At 25.4% G+C, this 19,029-nt stretch overlaps 1 protein-coding gene across 2 annotated transcripts in view; it reads left to right on the plus strand.

Annotated features, from left to right (window-relative positions):
* The window catches only part of LOC129612117 (aminopeptidase N), a 108,217-nt gene that overhangs the window by 64,799 nt on the left and 24,389 nt on the right, over positions 1-19,029 (plus strand). For both annotated transcript variants that reach the window (XM_055525647.1, XM_055525648.1), the window contains 2 exons: positions 12,018-12,192; positions 13,184-13,444. In XM_055525647.1, the coding sequence (XP_055381622.1) occupies positions 12,018-12,192; positions 13,184-13,444 (436 nt within the window). The remainder of the gene's footprint in view (positions 1-12,017; positions 12,193-13,183; positions 13,445-19,029) is intronic.

Here is a 19,029-nt window from a genome sequence, read left to right on the forward strand (position 1 = left end):
TACTGAATTCGCCTACAAGAATCCAAAATTATACTTAAGTTATTCATAAGGGAGGGAACACAATTAAATTCTAGCTTTAATGAATTGATTTATTTAAAGTATTAATGAAAATTTTCATTCAAAATTTCCTAATTAGAAAACTTAGACTTTGAATAAGCTAACATTTGAGTTATTGCTTCTAGGTACTTATCTGATTTTATTTTGAATTTAAAAAAAATTATAATAATTTCACTCGAAAACAAATTATCCTCCGTAAAAAGCAATATTTTGATTTATTTTACATTTTCCTAAATTATATTACTAAAATTATTCCTATTGAGCTAATGCAATTGTTGTAAATCAACTCATTTAAAATTCGCGTTTCATTCCCAATTTAAAATTCCGAACGCAATTTTTTCGCTCCATCATTTCACCTGTTATAGTGTATAAAAATTGGTTATTTATAAACTTTCATATTACGCGTATTTTATAAAAATATTTAATAAAATTAAATATAAATTAAAATTTGTAATATTTCCTTGACCTATACTTTCCCATAGTATACCTACTTATATGTATATCAAATATATTACAGTATATAATTTTTGGAAATTCCCGTCTTTAGTTTGATTAAAATTTTGGCATGGTCACATGGACGCATTATAAATCACATCTAAAAAAAACAAAAAACGTATAAAAAAGCGACAATATATTTCACCTTTTGGCAATTTTTCAAAAAATTAATGTAATTATAGAAAATGTGTATGTATAAAAAATGTAAAATATTTTGTTATAAATTTAAACATCTTGTCATTATAATTAGGTACTTATTTTACATGTTTTTATTTTTATATTAAGTAGATTTACATGATCAAATGTTGTTTTCATACATTGTTATATACCTACTTAGTATGTTTCTGAATTGTTAAAGGGAACAATCTTCTCCAAATACCTTTTTTTATAACATTTTCTATTATCTCTGCATTCTATGGCAACACTTACAATTACGACCAGAGCTGCCGTTTTATAACGGTTATAAACGAGGAAACTTTGAATTTGATTTCTTATGAATTACTATTTAGGATTATCTAAGTACACGTAATAAAGCATTTTTGTATAGGCTGTAATTTTTGTGTACTTGGAGTTAATTTTCTTTATATAGGATTATACAGCTACTATTAAACAGCAAAAACTCTGTTCGGAGCCCAAACGAAAGCCCTGATTACGACAAAACTGCTTAATTTGTAAACATTGAAAATCTTTATTATTAAAAAAGAAAATATGTATTTCTACTAGTAAGCAAAATTACTTCTAGTTCTACTAAATTATTTTCACAAACTTTCTTATAGCTCTGATAAATTAGAAAAATATTTAATATTATTCAACAAGGCACTTTTGTATTCATTACAATAAAGAGCACAAGGTTGTATTAATCGCTTGGAGTAGATTCATCTGGTTTATTATTAAAAATTATGCACATATGCCTTTATATTGACTCTCTATAAAGGTAAAATTTACAACACTGTAGCTTTATATGCTATAGATCGTAAAAATAATTATAATTTTATTGGAAAACTTTAATTTTGTAGTTCAAATACCTACATAATCGCATAATCGGAACGCAATTATTTTTTCTATTCCCCATCTTTTTGCTATTCAATATTCCAATAGAATTATATTAATTCGTGTATAGTCCAGCACATTTATTACAATGAAAACTCCATAAAACAAACAACAACAAAAATATTCACAGATAAACAAAGGAAAGTTATAATTAGTTCATTTTCAAGATGTTTGACCTAAATGTGGTTTAAATTCACATATACACACCATAAAAAAAAAAATTTCGAGCACTTTAAGAAAAAAAAAATTGAATATTCAAAAAACTATTCATCAAATTTCAGACACAAAATGTCAGTATTTAAACATGTGGGCCTTCTATCTATCTATATAGCTCTATCATAATTTCTCTCTACATTATTATAATTTTTTCTTTTCTTAATTCCCAATACTTTTAAAATATACATTCTATAATCTATTTCCCATGATAATTAATGATTTAATTTTGTATTTACAAAAAATCTATAGGCGCACATCTTAATCTTATAAGTACAAAAGGTAATAAAATGAGGGTGCTAAAGCAATTCTATGCTCCATGGTAAAGATTATATGCCTACTTATTTATATACATATGTATATAAAAAATCATACACATAATATGAAAAGTTCATTTTTCACTATTCGAAACAGGAAAATTGAAAAAAAAAAAGTTTTTTTTTCTAGATCACAATAATCAGAGAAAGTTTAAACAAAAAATCGTGATGCAATTATAAATATGAGTACTAGATATATATATATATGAAAAATTTGGATCTGACCTAATATATTTTATTGTAGTTCTATTGGAAAAGGTTATAAAAATTGAAATTTTAAGTGTTTTGTTGCATTACGAAAACTTTTGATATTGAAATGAAAATTTTTAATAATATTTTAGGTGTTAAAAACATCGGAATATTAAAATGTCGGATCAGAGATATTAATAAAATCGGAATTTACAAAAGAAAATATTGAAAGTCTTTGGGTTAGTAGGAAAATTATAATTCGAAAATGGTTAGTGCAGTGGCTAGAGTCAATTAAAAGAGCACCTTTATTTTATTTCAAATCCCGTATGCATATATTACCGTTGTAAGCAGAGGCTGACAGATTTTCATTGGAATAATATTCTTTCCTTAAGCAATTCCCGTATATCTTAAATAATAAAAGTAACCAAATTTAGAGAAATTTCTGTACAAATCTAAAGTTTACCAAACAAATTTTTCATCGATTAATACTAATTATTTTAAATTTCTAATTTTAATAAAATGTTTAATATAAATTTCTTATAAGAAACCAAAATTGTCATCCGGATTTAAAAGCCCTCAATAAATAGTTTATTCTCAAATAATCCATTTCGTCCGAATCCAAAATCATTTTCATCCGAAAATGCTCTTGCACTCCAAAGTATATGAAAATTTTTCCATAGAATTTGCTTGTAAACCCTATTAATTTAGTTGATTTAAAATATTTGATCAAAAACAGATTGAAACAAATTATTTTTCCTTATTTTTAGGAATTTAATGGAATTAAAATAAATTTTGAATAATTTCATAAATAAAAAATAATTAAAACCCAATAATGAACAAGCATTTTTAATGAAAACACTTAATAATAATTTCAAGGTCATCCGTCCTCTTACTACCAGAAAAAATGTAAAACCGTCAAGTATATTAGGTAAGGTCAACAACCCGCTATAGTAAAAATATTATAAAAACTTTAAATAATTTTCAATTTATTATAATTGAAAAATTCGATAATGCAATTGAAGAAATTTATAAGTATGGACGACTTTATTTCTATATATAAATGACAATCTTTTTATATATTTTACGATATTAGTAAATTTTCAATATTCTGCCTTCTCTTACAATTTCATCCACTTATTAATGATACCGAAGCAACAATTACGCCTACCCGTGATTTGATTTGACCTATTATTTTACTTTTTCATTTTCTCTACAAGGCATTCTATAAATTGTACACTTTACAATTATAATTTTTTATCATCTTAAACTGGAAACTGTATAATAAATTAACCATAGAATTTTCCTCATATAATCACCACATAGAAGTATAAAACTTAATGAATTTCAATTATTGCTATCATTATTAAACCGCTTTCAATTATAATTGAAAAATATATGGAGTATGGTTTTCCTCTACTTTTATTCTGAGCAAAAAAAAAATCGTTTTCAACATGTGGGTGCGCAGAAAATTTCATCTAATATGGTATATTAGTTTTATATGAGTAAGAATGGGGTATATATATATATTCATTTTGATGTTATATGTATGTATGTTATAGATAACGGAAATAAAATAATTTTATTTAATTTGAAATTATTTTATAAGGAGTTTTTTTTAATGATGATGTTCTTGGTGGGCTTATTAAAACACTATTTGAAGTTCGAATTGATAATGTATAACAGATATAACATTCTCTATTTTTAGATATTATATGAGTATGTACGTATAAGTATGAAGTTTTACAATTTGTTGTACTGATTTTTTTTGGAAGCACTTTTCAATTGTTTGTTAAGATGTTGAATGTGGAGAGGTGTTTGAACTGTTTGAAAACCATGCAGAATACTAATTGCGTTGAAAACATTATGAATGAAAATACCAATTTAAATTCAAACAGCTCTTTTGAAAACCGAACGAGTTCATTTTACGGGCAGTATATGAATTTTCTCTGGCATCGTGAATGTAGACTCCCATTTGGGTCAGGCAGCCAAATTGCCTACAACATTCCATTCGCAAAACTTAAATACAATCAAATGCAATATATTATAAGATTGAGCAATATAATTATAGCTTATCTCACAAGATCGAATTTTTTAGAATAAATTTCACTTCTCACCTTACGCTTCTCAGAATAACTCCCCCAATGCCTTGAAAAAAGAATTTATGTCTTAAATACTAAACTAAATTAATTGTTATTTTAAACTATTTTTCGTATTCTTAGACATAAATATTTCACTATAAATTCTATAAAGCTCTAAAACAAAACACTAAAAATAAAGTGCAAATCATAAAAAAAAAATATTTCTCGACCTGAATTATTTTTATCAGAAAAAAAAAAATTACAATTTAAAAGTTTACCTACACATTTATTATTTTTAAATGCAATTCAATTTTTAAAAAAAAATTAAAACACACGTAAATGCTTACAAACTTACATAATTATAACAAAATGTATTCATCACTTGTTATACCGCCCATGCATAAATCTTCGATATTTTAAATGAGAACAATAACAAATTTACATATAGGCATTAAAAGTAAAAATAGCACACGCTTTCATTTCTTAAACTTTATTTTGAATTTGATTTCACAAAGTAAAAGTATGCATGTATGTATGAAGGGAGCGTGATTGTCAAATCATTTTCAAATACAAAATATTTTCAAAAATTAAACATAAAATTTTTCATTTACATACAATATAACTATATACGGCGTAATGTGCACATGCATATGAGAATTTAATTTATAAAAACGTGCTCAAATCAAAATACGAAAATTCAACTGTCATTATTTGACGTCATTTTATGTAGAACTCGAAAATATAACAGAAATTAACAAGCACCAAAACAATTCAAAGGTTTTTAAATAAGTACTAATTTTTCTCCGCTCTTGCTCATAAATTGAAAAAGTGATCTGAATTCGATATTTAATAATATTAAATTACAAAAGACCCTGGCGCTTATAGTTCAATTTCAATTACAATTCTTATAAAACTTATTTTTTGACTCAAATATTGTTTTGCTATAATTGTAATGTCGCACAGTAGCTTCAACTAGTTCATATTTAAAAGACACAACGCTGACCTTGATAACTTTTACATCAAATAAGGGAACTTCAGTTTGTCTAAAATTTTTGGAAATTGATTTATTTACTCATTTAATATGCATTGTACATAAAAAAAAGAATTATAGTTTGTGCGAATGTTCATTTGTGTTTTTTAAATTATTTTAAATATGGCCGTGGGTGGGTCTTTTTTTTTTGTATAATTTTCTGCTTTAATCAAATTTGTCACATCTATGAGATCGGATAAAAAGCAAAGTAAATTGAATTTTTTTAGTGAAAAGCAACAAAAATTAAAAATCCGTAAGAATTTTTTTTACTTATTTCTACTTTATTACATGAGCTTCTCATATAAATTATGTAAATTAAAAAATGAAAATAAATCGATCGCATACTTACATATCTTAATTAATTGGATCAGATGAAACATTAATTTTAGAAGCTTTTTTTCAATATCATGAATTAAAAAGTGTCACAAAAAAAAATTCCTTAATAAAAAATGTAAGATACAATCACCTATTATTCATCACGCATCAAAAAGTTAAAAAAATATGTAACAAGTTGTTCTTATTGAAGCTTTGAGAGTAATGGAACTAACAATAAAACCTATTACAAATACTTCAAACTACAATATTTGCAAGCGTGCGTAACACAGAATGAAATTACAATGAATTCAAAGTGTGGTTTAAGGCTCATCATTAAATTCGGATTAGATCAATTTGACTTATGTTATTCATTCTATTTTATTTTTATGTACATAATGTATGCATATTGCATACTTTCAGGGGTGTGATCTTATTGCATACCTTAAAAGTAGAGATCTTATTGTAGATTCTTGAGATATTCTTGAGAAATCCTATTTCACAGTCAGCATTTTACTTACTTATATAATTTCCATGACTTCCAAAATGCGGCACTACGGCATTATATGTATACTGAATTTTGTATTAATACCATATTAATGCACTCTTGAAATCATTTATGGTGTGTGTAGATGTAATTGAATTTCGGATCTAATTGTTTTATCAGATTTTTTTGTAAAGCCTGAAATTTTAAAGTAATAGATCACAGAAATTCCGAATTATTTGTGAATTGACTCGGGACGGGAAGCAATAGAAAAACAGTTTTGCTCTAATGATAAAAAACAGTAAATAATTCTTGAAAATTAATAAAATATCGAATTTGAACAAACCTGCCGCCTATAAAAGAAGAGGAAAAGTCACAACATAATTTCCATCCATTAAAAAAAATTCAATGTAAAAATAATTAGAATTACTGTAAATTCTACTGTAAACATTAAATCAAAAGATTTTTCATTAAATTTTGAAATATTTATTAATACAAATGATTTCTTAACAAGAAAAAAATATTTTTTACAAAAATATCTTTAAAATTTTAAAACAAATATTTTGGTCATCAAAAAAGTGATTGGTATTTTGTTTATTTATTAACGGTAAATTGACAAATTTTATTGAAAGATGAAAAGAATTTAGTAGAAAAAAATTTTGTTATTTAAAATTATTTATTTTCCAAATAATTACATACATACATGTATACATATTATTGATTTAATGATCAAATCAAGGCCATAAAATGTCTCAATAATTGACTGATGGCGGAGGTTTGTTGATAAAGTAAATTCACCTTATATACAAGCGACTGTACATTACAATATTTCGACATTATTTTTTTTTTTAGAATTTCTGAAAAATTACAGATTGTGATGTCATGTTCAACATTTTGGTGATTCAGAGAGTGAATTAATTATTCGTTTAAGAATGTGTATGCATGCGTATGTAAAGCAAAACAAATGTTTGAATTCTTAAAATTTGTTACGTTTAAATATGCTGTCACACCAACATACATATTTATAATGAAAAATTCTTTTAAACTCACATGTCCTCACATATATGCTAAAACAATACATACACACAGATATTTTTAATTTCAAATTTCTTGATAAATTTTCATTACTTTCAGTAATGGCTGTCAGACGCATTATTGTCAAGTTTAATTAATTTTAATACAATTAGTGAATTGGTTTAATACATCTTTATTAAGATTTAATTTCACCCACTTAAACTTTCATGCATCATAATCACATATACATACGTATACATTACTCAAACTTGAACGAACTTCATGTATTACAGTTTGATATACATAATTGATACTCATTTTATGTTTTTTCTGATTTTGACTTCCAAATTCCAAATATACTGTAAGCTCTTATGCCTTTAATAAAATTACAATAAACGAAAAGTGACAGCTGACAGTCAATGTGTTTTTATATTTCGTCTTAATACTCAATCATTTTATAAACAACATGCTATACAAAATGTGTTTACTTACTTAAAAATTGTGGCATAAGTGGCACATAATTAATAAAATTTAAGAAGAATAAAAAAAACTTTCAATATACTTAAAAGAATTTAACACTTAAAGCAAGATTATTGGTTCAATTATTATCAAATTATGTACGAAGCTATAATGAAATTAAAAATAATATCTTAGATAGTTTTAGAACGTTTTCCTAAGTATTACATTGACCTTGTTACAAGACAACGAAAATTAGTGGATATACTTAAAGAGCACGAAAATAATTTCAACGACATTTGACACTCAAATCAACAACAACATAATAGAAACATTAATTTTTTTTTAAGAAAAATTATTAAATTACCGGATATTGAAAATTAATATTATTAATTATTTATATAGAAACTTGAAATAGCTCTTCAGATTTCTGATTTAATTAACATTATATTGGTAATTATTATTACGAAATTTCGTAATTCTGTAACGCTTTTATAAAATTTATTGTTAATAGCATTAGAAATTATATATGATATTATAAATAGAGCTTCATTTTGACAGTTAACGTTTATAGAAGATTGATTTCGTTGAAAATTTGAAAAGTTAATATTATTAAACATTTCAGAAATGAAGAGCAATTAATACAATTTCGGGACCAGCTTGAATTCAAAAAATATTGCCGGTGCAGCATTTACTTTGCACACCTACTAAAGAAGACGTTACCATTACAAAATACTACCAAAAGATCTGTCTGTCTAAGAAACCTTTTGAAATACTCGTATGTATATACAAATTTTTGCAAATACTGCGTTTCCGAACGCCTGAATAAAAACGCGTCGTTAAAAAAAGAGAATTGAGTGAAAAATACCAATTTATTCCAATTTATTGCAATCTTTTCGAATTTAATGCAAATAAAATTTTCATTTATGAAAATTCATTAAAAACTTATTGACGTTTATTTATTCTGTTGCTGCCTGATCTGTTCTGTTCTTTTATATTGCGATTGACGGTTATTTATTACATGTGTTTTTGTTGTCATACTTCTGTTAATTTAGCTGTCATTTTTCTGTTTCTTTAAATTTTTGTTTGGAAATGAATTTCATGAAAATTTTGTTGGTTTTTGTAAAAATTGAAATATAAAGTTGGAAATATAAAATTCTTTTTATAAAAATTAAAGAAATAGATCTGGAATATTTGGAATAAGGCTTATAGAAAGAAACATCTATACTGTAATACAAAATTTTAAATTTTTCAGCATTACAAATATAATAATGAATTAAACAGACAAATATAACATTACTCACACTTTAAGTTATTCAATTCAAAACAGTTAACAAATAACTACATAATTTTCACGAAATATGAAGTAAAAAACACATTTTTTACTTACAAACACATACATAAATTCAATGTATATAAACCAAGTACATAAAAAATATACATAGCTCATACAATATTACAGAATTACTTCATCACGCCTATAGTTTAATGAAGGAATGACGTAATAACTTTTATAGTAAATTTAACCTATAAAATAAGCTTTGAACTTCATTCATTCACTATACTCGTATAACAATACCAATCATAATAATAATAATTTATTCAACTAAATAACAAAACAAAAAAAAACAAAACACAATACAAAAATAAAGCATAAAAAGCGCGAAATTTAATATACCGGCAAAATTTTTATAAATAAAAGCAAGGTTATGTGTTTACCATAATAATAGTGTTAACAGCTAAAAATATAAAATACATGTTATATTATATATACTACTATCTCTATCACTCCAATACGAAATATTTAGTAATTTGTAGTATAAAAAAAAATTATTAATTTTAATTGAACTCTTAAAATTAGCTTTATAGTATTAGAATTTTATTGACTTACGTAATATTACAGTGAATATAGTTAGAATTTCTATTTGCTTCAAGCTAGATTACAAAATATACAAAAGAAAAAATTCAATGAGCAGCTGAATAATTTAAGAAAAATAGAAAAAAATTTGCATACACATTTTGTGCGCGTAAATGTTTTAGTTACTTGTAAACGAGTTAGTAACTTTTTGTAATTTCATTTTTTATTATACAACTCGTATACAAATATTTTTAATAACATAACAGTCTGTTCAATGATGTCATGTGTACATGAAAACTGTTAGTGGGTAGAGGTACAAAAATTTTTATAATTAAACGAGTCTCGTACTTATTCTAAAATTCTATTTTATTGTTATATTTTTCGTCTTAAGGTTATGATTTTATTTTTTATTTAAAGAAATTCTCTGAATTTCAATTTATGTGTTCGAAATTAATTTAAAAATGTATAGGATTAATGATTTAATAATAATTGGTATTAAGCATATACATTTATTTTTTATTAAGTGTAAGTAAGCAAGAACAAGTAAAAGTTAAATTTTTAAGGTTATTCAATCATAAAATTTGAATAATTGTGTCATATTTTTTAATAATTATGGTAATGTAGAAATAAAGTTAAAAGCTATTAAAATGTTCATAAATAGACTAAAAAATTTTTGTTAAATGATATTTTGGAATTAATTATAAATTGTACATGAAATCATTCAATTTGCATTTTAGGTTCTTATACGAAAAAAATTTCACTATTCTTAAATAATATTCAAATTTGTTTGTTTTTTGTTTTCATGAGTTTTTGAAATAGGCCAAGATTATTATTGTAAATATTTCAAGGGCAATTCTTTATTCAACTTTAAAATCATTTATGGTAGTGATTTCAATACCTGTTTTATTGGTATACAGGGAAATTTATGCAGGTTTTAAAAACTAATACAATACTTAAATGGACATTAAAGCTATTCTAATATTAAAAATTTTATTTTCAAAAGAATAATTGATTGACAAATTGTTAAACTTATTTTAATACTTAAAGATTATTTTGAATTTTAAAATGACTTTGTAGTAAAAATTATGGTAATTTTTATTTATTTATAAACAAATTTTTTTATTTTAAGTTTCCGTTATTAATTAAATTTTTAGCAATTGAAAAATTTTTTAAAAACAGTATTCATCATCCGAAAACGGTATTACCAGCTTATTTAGAAGTGATCATTACCATAAATTGTCATTAAACTTTAAAACAGAATTTTTTTACCAAATTGTCATTAAACTTTAGAACAGAATTGAAATTGTAACTGTGAAAATTCTGTATAACTGTCTGCAGGCTCGGTTCTAATTTGTTTGGTGCCCTACTCGGATTCTAAAAAGTGCCATTGCACATGAAATTAAAATTACATTATGAAAAAATTTACAAAAAATTTTTTACTTTTTAAAATTTAGTTTTTTTTTTTCAAGTTTTCAACGTCGCTTAACTGTTTCCCGGTGCTCATTACAAATTCTTACTTTCCACATATGGCATATAACATTGTATGAGATCTTTTGCAAAAAACAAAGGTCGAGAAGAACGAAAAAGAGACGTTCTCTTTCTTTCAGACTTTTGCTAATAAAAATCTTATTAGTGAAACAATTTAGCTTTAATTTTTGTATTGGTATAAATCTTTCGAAAATTAATTTATTGAGAGAATTAATTGGAAATTTTAATTTTTTTTCTCTTAACTCCTCTAAAATTACAAAACTGTTAATAATTTTTTAAATTTTTGCAAATAAGGTAATTCAAATAGAGCTGCGATTACTAAATTTATAAAAAATAGGCAAAAAAATTTTAACAGGAATAATATTGATAAAGATTATTCAAAATTTATAAGTAAGACTTACCCGTATGTTTATACTCCATAGCTATTCTGAGAAAACTGTTATAGGTATATTTATTTCATTCAAAATCAGCAATTTCAATTCTAGTATCAAATATCAATTCCAATAAATCTATTTTTGACTCATGCTGGGATTTCCTTTTAATTTTTATACGTTTGCAAAATTCATGTTTTAAAATTATATTCGCGCATTTTACATTTACTTTGAGTTCCAATTACATTTTAATTTGCCACCGCGATCCAACTATGTGTGTACACATTGATATTTCTCATGAATTCATGAAGTGTGTGTGTGTCAAAATCTACACACTCTTCATTCTTTTACAATTCGTACTTTCAAATTCAAAAAATTTTTTCTTTCATTCTTTAACACTTTTTATAATCCATTTTTGGAATTACAACCAATACAAACGATCTGACATATCAATTTACACAATAAATAATAAATAAAAATTAATTAAGATATACTTACGCACACAGGATGCACACACAAATAAATTTTTTATTGACACCATAATTTAAAAAAAAAAAACATTTTTATTAATATTTGCTATTTGTTTTTCTCTTATTGTTGTTTAGGTGGTCAACTGAAAACCAAAAATGGACAAAAATATATTGTTAACGAAAGACGTGAGGGTATTTTTGTATCAAAATCATGTGCCATATTAAGTGCTATAATTGCTGTGTCGGCAATTATTATTGCAGTTTTAATAACATACTTTTTAACAAGTAACTTTCCCGAACAACGTTCAAAGTAAGTATTCAATTTGTTTTATATATATACTCACATATACAGATGTACAAACAATTTATCTGAATGAATGCCTTAAAATGTGTCATTTGTAAAACAAAAAACTATAAATTTTTTTTTTCTTGAAAGTTTTAGATTTTTAGTTAAGATTAAATTTTTTTTATAACAAATTTTTATTAATATGCCAATGAACAATGATAGAAAAGTGTGTTTATTATAACAAAATTGGATATCTATTGAAAATCAATTAGACAATTATTGCTGTAATCATTTTCAATATGGAAATCCAAAATATGGCATTTTTAAAATAAATTTTGCATTAGTAATTCATATATGAGCAATACTCGGAGTCATACATTCAGTACGTATAACTTAAACATCTATGCACTCATTCGAAGGCTCTCATTAACAGTGCGCATTATAAGGAGTTTAATTGGGAGTTGACGTTTAAAATATTTGATTTAAATGTGTCAATACTCAATAATACTCCCATAGTGCATTCAAAAATCATCTGACAAATCTGCTTATATTAAAATTAATAACAATTACATATTTATTGGTTAAAATTATATTTTTCAATGAATTGAACGTGTTTTAATAATTTTCAACCGCATAATCCAATTATCATAATTTTAATCTGTGGTTAATTTAAATCAAAAATTCATTTTTTTTTCACTAATTTTTAATTAAAAACGAAAATTGTTGCTGAAAGTATTGGTTTTGCAATAACAGAAGAAAAGAGTATAAAATAAATGAGTTTTTCTTTGTATTTTCTAATTTAATTATAATCAAAGTCATCATTCAATTATTATTAAAATTATAAAAATATTCGTGCGTGTCATAATTATATTGACACCTCCATCAAAAAATTTTCATATATGTAAAAAGATTTGAATTATGAAAATGACATTTGAGTCAGACAACTAAATTTAAAATAATTACGTCATTTATTGTTTTCATATTTATTAATAAATTATATATAATACTTTTTTAGTTGCCCTCAATTAAATGGTAATGCTCCAGCCACTGCCGGTATATATAGTAATAAAAATTCTTATGCTACAAATAGTAAGGCTGATTTAAATGATGAAGCAATTACAAATGGTAATACTATTACAAATGGTGTTAGCATATCAAATCGAAATTTTATAGATGATGATGATTTAGATCCAAATATAATGATAAGTGATGAAGGTATTAAAAAACCAGCTAAAGAAATTCATTTACATAAAGGATGGATACCTGAAATGTATACGTAAGTATTTATATACTTTATTATATAATTATATATTTATTACAATATTGAATGAAGTTACAAGCAAGCGCGTCTTTACCACCTGCAATTGAATATATTTTGAGCAGATGTTATTATCTCTTCTTGTTACATAATTTGGTTTTTGAAGTTTCCAATTGTTGCAGTCAAAATTTGTTTGCTTCCTCAATAAATTATTTCTGTTGTATGTACATATATTAACAATAAAACTTTAGACCTTGTTGTTCTTTTAACAAAATATATATTGAGCTCTTCAGAATAAACATCTCAGTCAAGATCATTAAAATCTTAATATTTTAAATCATTTTGACACAACTAAACTAATCAAATATGAAAGTGTCAAAAATATCTTAATTTTATTGTAAATACTTGTATTTTTACAAAAGAAGTGTAAAAATTCAGACAAACATAACCTTAAAATAAAAAAATATCCAAATAATCTTATCAATTCATCCTCTAATTTAAAATTAACATCTTAAACTCTCTGTAAATGTTTTCTTATTATTAAAGTTCATCTATAAAGCCTCATTTATAAATGCCCCATTATTATAAGCTTGATGATTTGTTTGTCATCTTTAACAAAATCAATTGTATAAAGTATTATACACAAAGAATACAAAAATATCATGTTACATAATTAATTATCACACTGTTTATTATAAAATTTACATTCATTTCAAAATAAAAGCATGTAATAAAGGTAAACTTAAGATTGTATATATATATATGAAATATAATAGAAAACATTGGTTTTTTTAATAGATGATCATTAAGACGTTTCATTTTTTTTTTCAAAAAATTTACATATAGGGCACGAAAAACTCATTAACATATTAAAATTTTGCTTCTATTTAAGATGTAGAATGTAGACTGTTAATAAATTCTATTTGTATATATAAAGTTCTATAAAAGAAAGAACTTTAGAAAAATTATGTAAATTAATTAATTTTAGTATAATATGTAGGTAGCTGAGTATTCTTGTTTTTGAACATAGTTATAATAGATCGCGTAATCTCAGATTATAAAAAAAAAATAATTTAACCGCAACATCTTGATTTGAATAGATTATTGTGCATGGAATCGTTAATATTCATTCATTTTTTCTTCAGACTTATATAGATATTTAAGAATCTTTTTAAAAACATTTTTAGTTTTTGAATTAATTTTCTGGAGTCAAACCATTTCTAATTGAGAACAATGATTATTGTGAGTTTTTAAATAAAGAAAATGTTGGACAAACTTATTGTCGCAAGCGTAAACTTAAAACACTATAATGAGTTTTATCATTTTATCATAAAAATTTCTCTTTGTTTCAAATTTATGGTTTATAATTAACAAAATATTTTCCAAATTTAAATTTTTAATTAACATTATGCAATAAATGAATTAAATATTTAAATCATACACGTCTTTGTATGACAATAACAATAATTTAGATGTAATCAAACATGTTGTCCGTGAACGTTGTGCGTCATTCACTGTCATATATGTAGCTTATTTTCAAATTGTCATAATCATTATTGTCATATTGACATAACGAATGATTACAAACACAATGTGTATGTCATCACGCAGAAATTTTATATTTTATCAAACATGTATTAACTGTCAAGCAAAATCGATAGAAAAATGTTTGATTTCCTACAGTTTATAAATTAACCTTTGTACTAAAACTAAGAAAAAATTGTATGAAAAACTCACCCAATTTTAGAAAATGTAAAACTGAATAGCTTTAACACTTTGTCTATCGATTTTATGTACATATAAAACTACATTTCTAAAATCCAAACATGCGTATATCGCACAGAAATATGGTTTAATTTTAATTCACTTAATTTATATCACTTATACGAGTACGTTCAATTCATACAATAATCTAATCAACCAACATAAATATATACATATATATATTATGTATATAAGCGCGCATATATGTATGTGTATGCCACTAATATTAGAACAAAATATTAAAATCATTGATTCTTAAAAGTAATTCAACAAAACACGGAAATAACAAAAACCCGCTGTACGAGTACAATTTTGTTTTTCTTCCCCAATGGGAATAGCGAAAAGAAAAACAAGTAAAAACGTTTCAGTCGGTATGAACCGATTGAATTATACCCTGCACCTTTTTTCATTGTTGTATAGCAATTACTCAAACCTGTGAAACCATTCTATAGAAACTTCACGGATATGTCTGACCTATAACTGAACACACAACTACCAAGTTTCATGAATCTGGTTTCAAAATTTCCGAACCTGCCAAGTAATTCCACTAAAATTTCGCTAATATATCTGATCTATAATTGGACACACAACTGCCAAGTTTCATGAATCTAACTTTATTACTTTTCCAAATATTTAAAATAAGGTTTTGGACTTGTATGGGAGCCACTCGAACCTGTCAAGCAATTCCACCAAAACTTCAGACATATCTTTGACGTATAATTTTACACACAACTGCCAAGTTTTATGAATCTGTCTTTATTATTTTTCCAAATATTTAAAATTAACTTTTGGAGTTGTATGGCAGGTACCCGAACCTGCCAAGCAATTCCACTAAAACTTCGCAAATATATCTGATCTTTAATTGGACACACAACTGATAAGCTTCATGAATTTTACTTTATTATTTTTCCAAATATTTAAAATTAGCTTTTGGAGTTGTATGGCAGGTACCCGAACCTGTTAAGCAATTCCACTAAAACTTCGCAAATATATCTGATCTTTAATTGGACACACAACTGCCAAGTTTCATGAATCTAACTTTATTACTTTTACAAATATTTAAAATAAGGTTTTGGACTTGTATGGGAGCCACTCGAACCTGTCAAGCAATTCCACCAAAACTTCAGACATATCTTTGACGTGTAATTGGACACACAACTGCCAAGTTTTATGAATCTGTCTTTATTATTTTTCCAAATATTTAAAATTAACTTTTGGAGTTGTATGGCAGGTACCCGAACCTGCCAAGCAATTCCACTAAAACTTCGCAAATATATCTGACCTTTAATTGGACACAAAACTGCTAAGTTTCATGAATTTTACTTTATTATTTTTCCAAATATTTAAAATTAGCTTTTGGAGTTGTATGGCAGGTACCCGAACCTGTTAAGCAATTCCACTAAAACTTCGCAGGTATATCTGATCAATAATTGGACACACAACTGCCAAGTTTCATGAATCTAACTTCTTTATTTTTTCAAATATTTAAAGTAAGCTTTTGGACTTGTATGGGAGCTACTCGAACCTGTCAAGCAATTCCACCAAAACTTCAGAAATATCTTTGACCTATAATTGGACACACAACTGCAAAGTTTCATTAATCTGACTTTATTATTTTTCCAAATATTTAAAATAAGCTTTTGGACTTGTATAGGAGCCACTCGAACCTGTCAAGCAATTCCACAAAAACTTCAGAAATATCTTTGACCTACAATTGGACACACGACTGCCAAGTTTCATGAATCTGACTTTATTATTTTGCCGATTATAAAAAATTTGCTTTTGGAGTTGTATGGCAGCCACCCGAACCGGTGCAGCTATCTCATTAGAATTTTTAGAGCATATGTAGAATATAATTGGACACATTTATACAAAATTTTATAATTGTACCTTTATTAGTTTTTGAAATAATTAAAATAAACTCTTTGAGTTGTATGGCAGCTACCCGAACCCGTTGTCCGAATTGGTCCAATAACAATAGGGTTCGTCCTTGGCACAAAAGAAGCAACTTGTGAAAGTTTGGTGTCGATTGCATTATTCGTTTTTGAGTTATCGTGCGATCGGACGGACGGACGGACGGACGGACGGACGGACGGACGGACGGACGGACGGACGGACGGACGGACGGACGGACGGACGGACGGACGGACATGTCTAAATCGACGCAGAATTTTACGCTGAGCAAGAATATATATATATGTCCATACCGCAGGTGACTCCTTCAAGTAGTTACAAACTCCATACCAAAGTTAATATACCCTTCACGAAGTGCAGGGTATAATGAATTCATTGTGAGTAAACAAAAAACAAAAAAAAAAATCATAATATCGCGTTTATTTACCATGCATGGATAACTGTAAAAGTTAAATAATATTAAAGAAAAAAAGACAAAAACAAAGATTCAACAAAAAATACCCAACGTCAATGCTGAAATTGTTAGTCGTGTACTTTGTATATAAATTGTGTATACTTACATTTATATAAAAATCATTTATTTTATTTAAATAAAAAATTCAAAGAAAAAAACAGAAAGATAAATTGCATTTGATGAATTCACTCACTTTCATTTTATTACATGGTTAATGTTTTATTTTAATTACACCATTATTAACTTTATAATACACCATATCTTTTCCGTTTCAAATATAATGTAGCAGGTTTACTACACAAATGTTAAGCAATTCTACAAAATATTAGTCGAATGCAAATATTTTGAATATTGAAAAACAGAGCCGACTTCTGGAATATATTTTGTATATATTTTTTCACGGAAGATGAAAGTGAGTCACTTATCAAAAAAATAGAAAAATCGATTGATGCAGCCTATCTCCTGGTTTCGTACTTTTCCATCGATTTTGTTTCCAATAAATGTTTCTTAGCTTTTAAAATCAAAAAAATAATTAATTAACTATTATCTTGTACGTACTCTACAGGTCGGTCCTCAAAAAAAACAATTTGGATTTCGAATTTAACATAAAACTAGATTTAATTTTCAACTAGAGACATTGATTTACATTAAATTTTTGAAAAGGATTTGCACATAAACGATATTTCTTAAAATGCAGTTCTTAATTTGTACATACAGCATTCCCGTACATTTAATTTGTGCATAAAACTTCGAAAGCTTAACAAATCTAACTTTAAGAACTGCATTTTCAGAAATAATCAAAAAAAGCATGCCTACCGCTCATGACAAATTACTTCGGACAAATAAATGTGAAAACTTTTTAAAGATCGTTCATAAAAAATTACAGTTAAACTACATTCAAATTAAGACAACGACAACACTTAATACTTAAATTGCCTATTTATGAAATTTCACTACATACACATACCTTGCTAAACGCTCAAGTAAATACTCATATTGAGGGTGTTGTTTGTTACAAAAGAATTATGACTTTTTTTTTAGTTTTTGTTAATTTTAAAAATAAATATATATGTATGTATTTAAAAAAAAAAATTACAAATGTTGTACTGTATACAATTATTGTAAAAAAAAAATCAAAAACAAAAAAAATAGGAATACTATGGATGGGGAAATGAAACGTAATAAATAACATTGAATATGGGTCAGAAACTCATACAATAATAAAAGATGGTAAAAAAACATTCCAAGTAAAAATATTTCAAATGAAACAAACGATTTTATTTAGTAATTGGAGTTTAGAATTGGAAAAGGAAATTGCAAAGATGTGTGTATAAGAAATTCACTTATTGAAAATAACAATGAGGAATGAAAAGAACATTTAAGAGTGACAAATACCATAAGAAACTGCTTGAGTACGGGTATTGGGTACGTACATAAAAATTCTTGTATTAGCTTTGAAACTATGAATTTT

The sequence above is a fragment of the Condylostylus longicornis genome, unplaced genomic scaffold (genome assembly GCF_029603195.1).
Source record: "Condylostylus longicornis isolate FDR11 unplaced genomic scaffold, ASM2960319v2 ptg000055l, whole genome shotgun sequence".
Taxonomy (NCBI): Eukaryota; Metazoa; Arthropoda; class Insecta; order Diptera; family Dolichopodidae; genus Condylostylus; species Condylostylus longicornis.